Genomic DNA, 12,655 nt, shown 5'->3' with positions numbered 1-12,655 from the left:
CACTGTCAGTTTGACGTTGGCAGCATCACCTGAAGAAGCTGGAAGGTCGCCGTCTGGACTTTGACTATAAGAAGAAGCGGCAGGCCAAAGTGACGGAGGACGAGCTGAAAGCGGCGCTGGAGAAGTTCGATGACTCCAAGGAAGTCGCAGAGCAGAGCATGTTCAACCTGCTGGAGAGTGACGTAAGTCTCACACAACCACAGACGGTCCAAAATGGTTCGGGGCCCTGGGCAGAAACTGATTGGGCCCCCTGGGTCTGTTGAGACCCTCACCAGCTGGAATCTGGGTTGAGTTTAATTGGCCAAATCTGAAGTCAAACATGATAATTGCTTTTTTACATCGTCGGTCACGATTGTTGCCATAAATGATTATATTGCTGTTTCAAGTAATATAATGATAGTGCAAGAACACATTCTTAAAGATCCATAAACTTTAAATTCTAATGAACTTTTCATGCTAGAACCAAGAGACATTTTAAATATACAAAATAAAACAAAATGTCAGAAATAAAATTAAGTCCTCCAAAAAAAAGGATAGTTGAGGCCAAAACACCAGATCATTACGATCACTTGATTTATTGCTTATTTGATTTATTGCTATTTTTTTGGATAAATTAAGAAATTTGAACTGAAAAGAATTTGTGAAGAAAAATAAAGAAAAGTTTAACTTTTTGCATCAGTTTGTAACTATGGTAACAAGCATCAAACAATCCAGTTTCTTTGCAGCTACATTAGTAACATTTATGTGCTGAATCCACCTAATTTAATATAACATGATTCCAATTCTTAGAAAACAAACAAAAATCTTTAAATTGAAATTTACTGAGCATCTATGCGGGTTTCTCCATCAGGTGGAACAGGTGAGCCAGCTGGCGGCGCTGGTCCACGCTCAGCTGCAGTACCACACCCGGTCCGCTGAGATCCTCGCACAGCTCTCCAGCAAGATCGACGGACAGTCAGTACCAGCGCCGGTCACCAAAGAACGACGGCCGTTACACGTTTGAGCCGTATCCTGATGAAACCAAACGTCTTGTTTTCTGCCAGGATAAGAGATACGTCCACCAAACCCAGGAAAGAGTTCGTACCGAAGCCTCGTACGTCTCTGGACTTCAGCATCAGTGAGAACCACAATGGCGGGATCCACGGCGCTCGCTCTCCAGGTGAGGCTCCGCCAGCCGCCACAACATGCTCATTCAGCATTTTATCGTCTAGGAACATTTCTGGACTTTTATTTCTTCATTGTCAATTATCTGCCTGTCTTTCAAACGTCTTTTTAAAATATTTGTATTATTAATTTTCAAGTCAAAACAGTAACGATGCAAAACCACAAAATCTTACCAAATAATTTTTGTTCAGTTTCTACTGCATATATCTTATTGCACTTGAAATAAGAAAGAGATACATTATAAGTACCATTACTGCAAAATATAGCAGGTTGTTTTAAGTAAATATTTCCTTAGTATTGATGAAAAAAGTTCTTGTTCCGCTGGCAGATTACTTCACTTATAACAACATATTTCTCCCATAAGTGAAATAATCTGCCAATAAAACCAGAACTTTTTCATCTGTATCAATAAATTAAAACAAGCTGCTATGGCTTGCTGAAAAGTTAAGTAAGTTTGTTTTATCTCAAATGTACTACGATATTTGCAGTAGAAACTAGACAAAAAATATTTCTGTAAGATTTTGTGTTTTTGTAGTGTTTCTGAAAATAAAATAATATCTGGTTCTGTCTTTTGTATAATTGTAAGATATTGACTTTTAATTTATACTTACTAGTTTTACAAACAATATAGTAACATTCCAGTTATAACATATAGTCAAAAATATATTTACATACTGTATAAAAATATAACTAATATGCAAACCTGGAGTAAAGGGTGCGAGTTCCTTCAAACACATGAATGATGCAAACTCCAAAACACACACACACACACACAAAAACCTAATTCAACAAAAAAAAAACTGCTGCTATCAGCAAATGGAAACAAAAAACTGCAAACACAGAAAATAGAAGTAAAATGCAAAATTATGGAAATATTAAAAGAAACAGCAATTATGAACATTTGCTCCATAAAACCCAAAGTTGGAAATCCTCCAGTCCACTAGGGGGAGTCTGGAGTCATTACCTACTGAACTATGCTGTTGTTGTATAACACTGAAAAAGACAAAAGTCTTTTACAGACTAGAAATCCTGTTAATGTCACCCCATCTTTACTGATTGTCTGGTTCCATACGATTTGGTGATTGGCTCCCCCTAGTGGTCTGGAGCACTTCTGTTTTCTGTCACAAATTTGAAGCATCTGCTTTTATGTGTGCAGTAGCGATATTGTGATGTTTCTCCAACATTCTAGAGTTTTCATTCCTGGAAATATTCAAGTTTATTTTTGAAAACTAAAAAAAAATTACAATTAATATATTAATGTATAGAAAAATAAATCCAACAGATAGATGTAAAACAGTCTCCATTCTATATAAAACTAATTACATATGTTAGAAAATTAAATTAGGACCTTTTCTATCATTATTTTTGCAGCACTTATCAAACAACTCCTCATTTTCCCTTTTCCTTTATGATTTCTGTTTTCCCTGCAGGTGCCAGGTCTCCAGGTGAGCCAGGTCAAACTTGTTCCCACATCTCTGTTCTAATCACTTCATTCTCAATATTTCCTCCATTTACACTGAAAACTCATCAGTGCGTCTGCCTCTTTCATTCCCTGACCTCCTTTACTCCCTCGTGCCGTTTCTCCTCTGTTCCCCGTTGCAGCCAGGTCTCCAGGTGAGAGTTTTCTAAGACAGTGTTGCTCTTAAATGTTTTGAACCAACAACAGAAAATCAGGTGCTGTCTGCTCATCCTGCAAAAGGAATCCTGATTGATAAAGACCAGAACGTTTTCACCAGCAGACGAGCATTTGGTGTTTCTGTTTCCATGACTGCAGTTTTCTGATTTCATCCCTTTTCTTTATTTTCCCACTTCTCCGTCAGTTTGCTGTCCGGCCTCAGTTTCGCCCCACGTTCTTGTCACGTTAGACGTATCATCTCTTCGTCTTTTTCCGTCTGTTCATCATTTCCTTGAGCTAAAAGTTTGATTGCTTAAAAATATTTTCTCCTTTCTTCTTTGCAGCAAGATCTCCAGGTGAGAAAGAGTGACTTGGGAAGGGATGGAAAGTTTCTCGATCTTCATTTTTTCCTTCTTTGTGTCTTTGGAGGATAGTTTTTTTTTTTGTTTTGTTTTGTTAACTTTTTGCAGTGCAGTGCTGTTTCTTTCTAAACCTTCTTTTCCCACCAATCTTTGTTTTATTGTTTATCTGTAACTGAAATCTTTAGGAAATGTGCTTATTCCCTCTGGGTAAAATAAAATGATGTAACTCCCGGGTTTATTTGCATGCAGCCAGAAAGTTTTCCCCCTTCAGAGCCAAGAAATGACTCAGTGGCATGAAACGGTGCTTCAACAAGTTCTTGAACTTTTCCATATCTAGTCATAATATAACCAGAAAATTTTCAATAACATTTTATGTGATAGACAAACACAGAATAGATCTAAGTACTGAAGCGCGATTACAAGGATGCAGAGTTATAAAAATCTGAAAAGTGTGGCTTGACTTCATAGGTTTGCTGAAAGTTTAGGACATATTTTTTAAACCTACCCTGCTTTAAAGGGGCAGTATTATGTAAAGTCGACTTCTCTGCGCTTCACATCGTTATTCTGTCATCAAAAACAAACCTGGAGATCCCTTAGTCTCCATGGCAAGCATTCAAAACACCTCAGTGAACCTAGCTCCGCCTTAAAGCCGCAGCTCCTCCTCAGAGCTGCAGTCACACATTCCCTCCCCCACTCCTTCAGACTAGCCAGCAGCAATTAGCAAACACCTGGTTGAAACTACGCAATATGCTGAGCTCACTTTATGCTTCTCAGTGCAACGCCAGTAGAAAAGTTGCTAAAGAGTTAAAAGAGGAGGGATGTTTCAGAAAGAGCAGGAATTTCTTAAAGAGACAAAGGCCAAATTTCAAGGCGTTAAATTACAAAGTCAAATTTCTTTTAAGTCATATTTGGTATATAGTTTTATAACTGAAGGTTACATGGTCACTCAATTGTGCTATAAAGTGGCACCATGTACCTGGAAATCACATAATACTGCCCCTTTAAACTCCTCCAGGACTTTCGTCCTGATCCATCTGCGTGTTCCTTCTTCAGGATGCTGGTTGTTCTCTAATGTTTGTTAGAATAGAACCTGGGTGAGTGCAAAAAAACATGGAATGTGATTTATTCTCATTCAGAAAAACCTTATTTGTAAAAAAGACCCTTTGAGGACCAGAATGAAATCAGCTTTTAATAAATTTTGGATTCATTAGATGTCTAAACTGGAGGAGTAAATTACAGGATCATCTGCAAATAAATGAATTTGACAGTCAGAATGGACATATGGAAGGTTATTAATGAAGACAGAAAATAGCAAAGGACTAAGAACCTTGTGATATTCCTTTTTCAATGACATTGAAATCAGAGTAAAAGGAGTTAAATAAAAAAACAGATTCCACACTTTTCACTTTTTTGGGCTGCAAAATTTGTAAAAATTATTAATTTTTCTTCCAATTCAACATCATGCAGCACCAAGTGTTAGTTTGACATCAACTCTGACTAAAACAGCTTGTGTTTCAAAATATGGAAAGGTTTAAGAATACAGGACACTGTATCAACCCAGCAGAGTCATCTTGGTTGGTTGAAAGACTTTTAAGCTGCCCTAATTTGATTTTAAAAACACATTGAAGGTTTCCAGATTTCCTGGGTTTCTGAGGGTCTTTCAAAGCTTTCCTTTGCTTTTTCAGTCAAGATGTTGACCAACTCTGTTAAAGTCTCCTTTAGTTGCTAATCCTCTCCCATAATTTAGTAAAGTCATTCACTAATTCACTCTAGAGACAAAGTAAGTGGGAGCATCTTCTCATTGAAACTCTAAAAGTGCATTTCCAAAAATGTTGAGGTTCTGATTCAAAATCTGTGAATCTGATCATAATTTCTCATGACAGAAGTATTACAGTTGCTGTGTTTCTTCCTCTTTTTCTTTCTTACAGCCAGGTCTCCAGGTGAGTCTTTAATGTGATTCTCATATGGAGCTTTTAAACCTCTTCAAGCTTTTTCTGATCCTTCGTTTTCCCCTCCCAGCCCCGTTGGACCAGCCCTGCTGCCGCGCTTTGTACGACTTCGACCCTGAGAACGAAGGTGAGCTAGGTTTCAAGGAGGGCGACATCATCACCCTGACCAATAAGATCGACGAGAATTGGTACGAGGGAATGCTGCAAGGCAACTCGGGCTTTTTCCCCATCAACTACGTGGATATCTTGGTGCCGCTACCCCAGTAAGACGTCAAGACTAACCAAGACTACAATGAATCCCGGCCTCCAGTTCCAGTGTTTCCACTAACCTTTTCCCAAACATTCTTACTAACACAAACTCCACTTTTTCCGTTAAAGCGTCAAAAAGCAATGACACAAAATAAATAGATGTGAAGAAGGTTGACCAAAGTGCAGGGATGCACTAAGTAAGTGTGGAAACTTTTACTGAAAACGTTGTGGGGGGGAAAAAACCCTGCATTGACGTAACGTCTTCTCTGTCTCACTTAAGGTACTTTCAAGCTTCTATAGTCATTTTTGCATTTCGTCTCTGTTGTAGTCAGCTGTCAGTCCATTATTAGTTTATTAGAACAGCTTTACTGATTCATGCTTTTTCTCAGTCTTCGTATTTTAGAAGGTAGAAGCTTTTCTCTCATGTTCAGCAGGCATGACAAACGAGTCAACATGCTGTCTGTTTGTTCAGCATGAAGCTCAAATCATTTAAACAAAAGTCATGTGGTAGGTTTTGTGTTAAATTTTCCTCCTTTTAATAATGGCCACTCTGACATTTTCAATCATTTTCTTAAGATATTCATGCAAAGAATGATTTGACTCAGATCAGTTTTAGCCAAAATCACAGGCATGTTTGTCAATTTGCTCTTTATTTTTCACGCAGCAAAGCATTGTGGAAGGACAGACGGCTGCATGTTTGATGCAACATAGTGAATGGGGAAGGTTTTTACCTCTTAAAGGAAGTCATAACATATAAACATCTTTTATGGTTTCTCATTTTTTCAGTAATCAACAAAATATATGGTTGAAGCATTAAATCCTTAAATATATGTCCCAGTAGAAAAGATAGTTCATGTATTGTGACTGAATACCTTAAAAGTCTTAAAGTGAAAGTTGGATTTTTATTGTGGGGTTTTGTAGAGTTGTTATTGGCAGTCAGTATCTTACTTGACAGTTTGGAGAATTAGTCAAGTAGTTAGATGTTTATATTCCTGATCTTATTCTGAAGTAGGGACAATTCTGAATGGTCAGACCAAAGTTGAACTGTTAATGTGCGGTTAAACGGTTTTATGATGTTAGTAGGGTTATCTCTAACCCTAACCCTAACCCTACACCTTTAAGGGTCCACAAGAACACACCGAGTCAAGCTCCACCATTAGCATAAAAAAAGAGAACAGAACATCAATTTAAATAAAATTGAGCTAATATTACTTTATCTTACTTTACTTAGTTTTGTTTCACATGAGAATTTAGTAAACTTAATATATTTACTTGGATAAACTTCCCTTGATTGCTCTAAACAAATTTACTCCATTTTTCTAAGTATGATTACCTGTTTTCCTTTTGCAGTTTAGTATTTGCTGCAAGTGATTCATTAATTCCTTTCTTCTTTCACACCAAACAGTTTGGTTGGAAATGATAAGATGAAACTTTAGATTATACATAACAGGTGGTTTAAACAACTGTTTAATGTGGAAATGACATCAGCTTTAAGATTTATAAAACAAAGTTTGCATCAATTCAATTTCTGAATCTGGGTGTTTTTAAGATGGCAGAAATCCTCTCTGCAACGCTTATCTCTCTAATCTGAAGTTAAAATACTGACCGCTCAATACTAATAGCAACACCTCACTCTAAAACCTCTAAACTATCATTATTTAACTGCTCTTTGGAGCAATAGTTTCTCCTGCAGAGGCAGGCATCTCTTTGCCTACTAGTACAATAATTACCCTCCAGTTTACTTGTAGAAAACACAGAGAGGAGAATAATTGTGAATATTTTCAGGAGCACAAGATAATGTGCAAATAAAGGAGTAGACTGAGAGTTAATTTATATTTATTGAGGTAATAATAGTAAAAGTTTTATTTTCCCATATCTCAACAGAGCTCAACATTTGTTAAATTTATCTACCGTGCACCAGATTGTTTTCTAACAATCAAAAAGTCACGGTACTTTGTTTTCATCAGCTTGACGCAGCAGAGCACACATCATCTCTAAGGCTTTCTACTCTTCTACGTTGACGATGCATTAAACTTTCTGCAGATGTTTTCAGCGTATTAATGTTGATGCATGTAATTTTAGGGGGAAATGTGTGTATCTGGCTCATGTTCTGCACAGAAAGAAGTAAAGAGAACCTTTGCTGCTAGTGAGAACCGTTTCTGACAGTGTTTAGCTTAAAAACAATAATGGAGGGATCGGTTTACTACATTCAGCAGCACTACAGTAAATGATGCAAATTCAACTATATATAAAAAGTGTTACTTTTATGTCAAAGGGAAGCACAATTTTTTGTTGGCTGGTGACAAATCGTGCTGCAGTTTGAAGAGGTTGTGTATTTATTCATTTTTTAAGCTAAATTCTTCCTTCCTTCTTTCACTTTTTTTAAAGATTTCTGTGTATCTTTGCCCTCAATGAGGACTGTACAGCTTTTTCTGTTTTGTTTTCACCTTGTGTGTATAGTTACGCATCTTCAGTAACGTATTTTATTTTTGTAACTGTGTCAAAAGTATTCACAAACAGTATAGATGTGTATATATATATAGTATATAACGCAGAAGTGATGTTACAAGTTGGGAGTGAGGCGGGTGGAGTTTTCTGTGCTGCACATGATTGTCTTTGAAATATTTTCGTGTTTTGTTTGTGTTTTTGTTCTGTTCTTGCACTGGATTCTATGACTGTACGCTTGATGTAAAGATAAGAAATGTGATGAGTCAATGTAATTTATTCAAATAAATACCAAGAAATGGTTATTCCCTAAAGTCTCTCCAGTCATATGTGGACTGTGGTCTCTATTTTTATCTGGAGAAAATGCAAAGATGGCACCCAAAAAGGGAATCTTTGAAAGGAGTTAAGACTTTATAAAATCACAAAAAATAAAAATTTTGCATAAGAAGTCAGCTATTAGCAAACACTGCGCATTGGCAGAGCTCCTAATGCTTCTAAGAACGTGTAAACGCCATCATGGTGGAGTATTGTCATGATGTGCTGAAGGTGGAGTGTTGAAGAGAGCAGGAGCTTCTTAAAGAGACAGAGGCCATTTTCAAGCAGTCAACTACAAAGTTATTTTTGATGTATTCAGCATTTTTATAACAACTAAAATGAAGTTACTTGATTCTGCTATAAGTTAGTAGTTTGTGAATGGAAAACATGTAATACCTCCTTGTTTAGTTAGTGGTGATTTACCCATTAGATATTGGTTAATCTATTGATAAACAACAATTTAAAAAAATGTCATTAAAATAAGAAATGAGCTGGAAATAATCAATGGTCAATTTATTACAGATCACTAATTACATAATGTTAAATTACTGGAAAGTTTTGTTTTGTGTCGTTTTTTTTTGGATAACTAATGATAACTAATGATGGATATTTGCCATGTGATTCAACATTCATCCAGAGTTGGGTAGCAAGTAGTTAAACTAGCTAGAGTAATTTTTTGGAAAGTTACTTTTAGGTGTAGTTGTTTTAAAGATTTTACTGGCCTTCATTTGAAAGTAGGTAATGAAAGGTCATCAGGCAAGGATTCAAACCTGTGAAACTATCACATAAAACCTGGGAACTAAACTATTACATCTTCTTTTTAAAAACGTGTTTGAAATAAATAAATCAAATCAAGAATTTAAAAAATTAGGCAAAGCACTTCGGCGTTAATTCACACGGTTGGAAAGACCTCAAGATTTCCAAATATCTGATCAGAAAGCAGATATGACAGTTCACATCAGTAAAGGCCTTCAGTTCTCCACCCTTTATCACTCACCACTTGCAGGCAACTCCCTTGTTCAGCCCCACGTCAGCAAACACACACCTCCACGCAGCGCTGCAAGCCGCAGAACGCATCAGGAGAAATTACTGCAGGTCTTTAGATCAGCATTAGAGCATGTCATTCACACTGTCACACAAGCTGATCACAGCAAACATGGACTCAGCCTACAGTTTGTTTGCCCTGGTGTGTGTGAGAGATGGGTCTCCAAACATTTATGCAAACTGAAAATACAGTACCGACACTGCACTATGTGTACAGGTGGATACTGTGGATAAAGGGCGTCTCCTGTTCAGTCTCGTTTACAAAGTCTTGCCAGCGCCTGGATCTGCCGGAATCGCTATCGACTGCTTGCCAAAATATTAAACCCAATCAAAAAGCATCTGGTCTGGTGAGAGAATTTTATTTTCTGAGATCAGACGACTCTGCTTTCCTTTGCTGAAGGACTGAAGTTTGACTTATGTAGTTTGGTATGCTTCATTTTGGTTACTGAATATTATTTTACATGTAAGAGTAGGTGCAGCAGGAACTTAACTTTCTTCAGAAGTACAACCTATCAAATGATCTGCTGGTCATCTTCAACACAGACATTATTCAGTCGGTACTGTGTTCGTTCATCTCTGGGTGGGTTGGCTGAAACGAACACTCACCCAGGACTGCAGATCCCACACATCCTGGACACAAACTGTTTAGATTTTCACCTTCAAAATGCCACCACATGGATTTACACACTTCCATGAACCATAAAACTGACGTTACTCAAATAAATTTGCTTAATAAAAACTGGCCAATTTTGAAAAAAAAATTTTTTTTGATAAAAAGTGTCATTGTTTACTTTATTGTGTCAACAAACTTATTCACAGCTGATTTTAATGCAATTTCTTATTTGATGGAAACAGTAGAGAAATGATCTCGGGAAAACAACAGAGCAAAGTGATTTTTTTTTTCTGAACTGTCTGTCAACAAGAAGGTCAAAGCAGCAGCGTCTGACTCAGCGCCACAACCCTGGTGGTCAAAGCTCATGGGGAAAATCTGCCTCCAAGCAAACAAAGCACACCAACCTGGCTGCACACACACACTCCTGCATCTAATATAAGATTTAAAGCACCAAACTCTGCAAGTCTTTGGAGGATGACGGCAAAGAGCGAGAGAGAGACATGAGAAAAGCAATCCAGTAAAAAGCATTCCTCAAATACTCCTTCCTGGTGGGTGGCCTGCTGGATGTGCCACTCCAGACTTACTGCACTAAGAGCCACATGCTCTATGTTTTTAGTGCAGCTTCTGAAGGTGTTTCTTTTTTTAAATCCAGTCAGACTGGCCCGTCTGGATACGTTGTCTTCAGTGATACGTTCAGTTTGCATGTGAAGGAAGGGGAAGCAATGCTGCGTGCCCGATCCGCAGCTCAGCTGGCCAGCCGTGGCAAGCTGAAACTGGCAGGGCAGGCAGCCACTCCATCACTTCTGACACTTAAATCAGCAGCAGCTCTTAATGCATGAATGGCACGCTGCATCTCTGTGCTGGTAAACCCCCAGACCGCAGCAGACCGCAGAACACCCACACCAGTCGCAGCAGGCATGCTGCACACCGTCACCAAGGCTGCTCAGACAGAAAGGATCAAACTCTGGTTTCACCCACATAATGAAGAGCCTTCAGACTGGCTCTGCTTTGCAGGACCATGAACAACTTCTGCAGAATGCATAAAAAATATGCAAAATAAAGGATGTGAAACTTTTTGCTTCACATCAAACTTTTAAAAAAGTTATACTGACGTTATAATCTTTGAACTTAAAGAACAACAAGGCATCAGCAAAGGCATAAACTAGAGATCAGGCCTGAAATCTGAATGCACTGATGGACTCTGACTTGAACCTTCAGAGTCACATAAAGGCAGCTACAAAGTTGGTCTCCTATCACATAAGGCACATCTCCAGGATTAGAGGACTAATGTCCCAACAAGATCTGGAGAAACGTATTCATGTGTTTATTTTTAGTTGCATTGCACAGATCTGTAACAAACTTCCAGAAAACTGCAAAACCGCCGAAACACTGAGTTCTTTAGATCAAGACTAAAACCCACCAACAACAATGCATCATGTGGTTTCTGGTTGTAAGTCAATTACAAAATACTTGTCTTTTCCAGCAACCATTGTACGGTGAGTACAGCGGTAAAAACCAGCTGACCAAACGTCGCAGAGCTTCATTTGAGTTGCTAGATAACGGAGGTTTTTGAAACAAAAAGACATTCAATTATTTCCAGAATTTTATCAGTGCTTGCGCTGTTTTTAGGAGCAAATGGAAATATAAAAATGTGAACTTTGAATAATACTTCTTCCACTTTAGACAAAACACATGGTACTTATTTGTTAAAACCCACCTTATTAATGGGAAGGGTTGCGACACATGCTAGAGAAAGTGTTAAAAGACGCAAAAACGAAAATAAAGCATAGATTTGCTTTTGAATTAGTTATTTTGGCAGAATAATACCAAAATACTATTTCCCTCTTTGACGACGTTTAGCTCGTTTTAGTGTTTCTCTCTCTCACTTTGAATCCTTCGTCTCGGTGTGTCCGCAGACTGCCTCATTTAACCTACATTTCTTTTGTGTGTTAATTGTGGCTCCACAGACACAAAACGATCAGACCAACCTTTCCCTCTTTCAGAGGCACACCTCAATGTCTTTGTATTCCACTTTCCATGCATTCAGTCAATTTACATAACGTCAATTCACAAGTGTCATCACTGAATTGAAAAAAGTTTCAATTTGATGACCCATACAATCCAATTAATCCTAGTTATCACACTGTGGATTAAACCCAGTTATTTATTCAGATTGCACTGAGTCATTGACTTGCAGCATTCACTGCAGGACATCGCGACAGCAGACAATCATCAGACATCAATTCCTCATACTGAGCATGCATGTAGTGACAGGGGGGAGGAAAAACTCTCCTTCAACAGGAAAAAACCTCCAGCAGAACCAGAACCTGGCTCACTGTGAGCAGGCAGATCAAGAAAACTCAAATAGGACAATTACTTTTCAACACAGGGTTGGATTGTTTTAGAAAGCCTGTTCCCATAATAAACAATTTAATGAAATCAATTTTATACTTCATCTTGTTGTTTTGTTTTTGTTTGAGGCATTAAAGTGTGAAAAAGCTTCCATAGTTATCTAATTGTACTGCAAATCTGTATTTGTTCACATTAACCATAAAATTGCACAATTTGACACTGAGAATAAATCTGCGTAATGGAAACACACCAATGTTGATAAAACTAAAAAGTTTTGGTCCCAGTGAAATTGAGTAATTTCACAAAACTGCAATGGAAACAATTTTGTTGCATCACACGAGTCACATCATCAACAGCTGGATGTGTCCACTGATGCAAACCACAAAGAAGACAATGACAGGAAGTAGTTGGAGGATGATGGCACTGTGTGTCTTTTAATGACTTATTGCAAGACAAAACTTGTTCACATCGGATTTTAATTGCATTTTGTATTTAATGGAAACACCACAATTGCACATTTGTTTTTTCAACGTTAGCTGTACATTGA

General features: G+C 37.7%; 1 protein-coding gene and 1 long non-coding RNA gene across 7 annotated transcripts in view; one reads left to right on the top strand and one right to left on the bottom strand.

Annotated features, from left to right (window-relative positions):
- Nucleotides 1-8,098, top strand: part of sh3gl2a (SH3 domain containing GRB2 like 2a, endophilin A1) — a 34,433-nt gene extending 26,335 nt beyond the window's left edge. Inside the window, exons 6-11 of one of the 5 annotated variants that reach the window (XM_055019880.1) lie at nt 24-182; nt 851-954; nt 1,044-1,159; nt 2,595-2,609; nt 2,767-2,778; nt 5,161-8,098. In XM_055019880.1, coding sequence (XP_054875855.1) covers nt 24-182; nt 851-954; nt 1,044-1,159; nt 2,595-2,609; nt 2,767-2,778; nt 5,161-5,357 — 603 coding nt within the window. In that variant the 3' untranslated portion in view covers nt 5,358-8,098. Of the gene's footprint in view, nt 1-23; nt 183-850; nt 955-1,043; nt 1,160-2,594 lie in introns of all 5 variants that reach the window. The other 4 variants (XR_008604693.1, XM_055019881.1, XM_055019884.1 and 1 more) reach the window with 4 other exon arrangements.
- The window catches only part of LOC129351091 (uncharacterized), a 59,459-nt gene that overhangs the window by 22,951 nt on the left and 23,853 nt on the right, over nt 1-12,655 (bottom strand). The gene's annotated exons all lie outside the window — the stretch shown is intronic.

This window comes from Poeciliopsis prolifica, unplaced genomic scaffold (assembly GCF_027474105.1).
Source record: "Poeciliopsis prolifica strain line A6 unplaced genomic scaffold, Auburn_PproV2 SCAFFOLD064, whole genome shotgun sequence".
NCBI classification, from domain to species: domain Eukaryota; kingdom Metazoa; phylum Chordata; class Actinopteri; order Cyprinodontiformes; family Poeciliidae; genus Poeciliopsis; species Poeciliopsis prolifica.
This window is presented reverse-complemented; position numbering and strand designations above follow the sequence as displayed.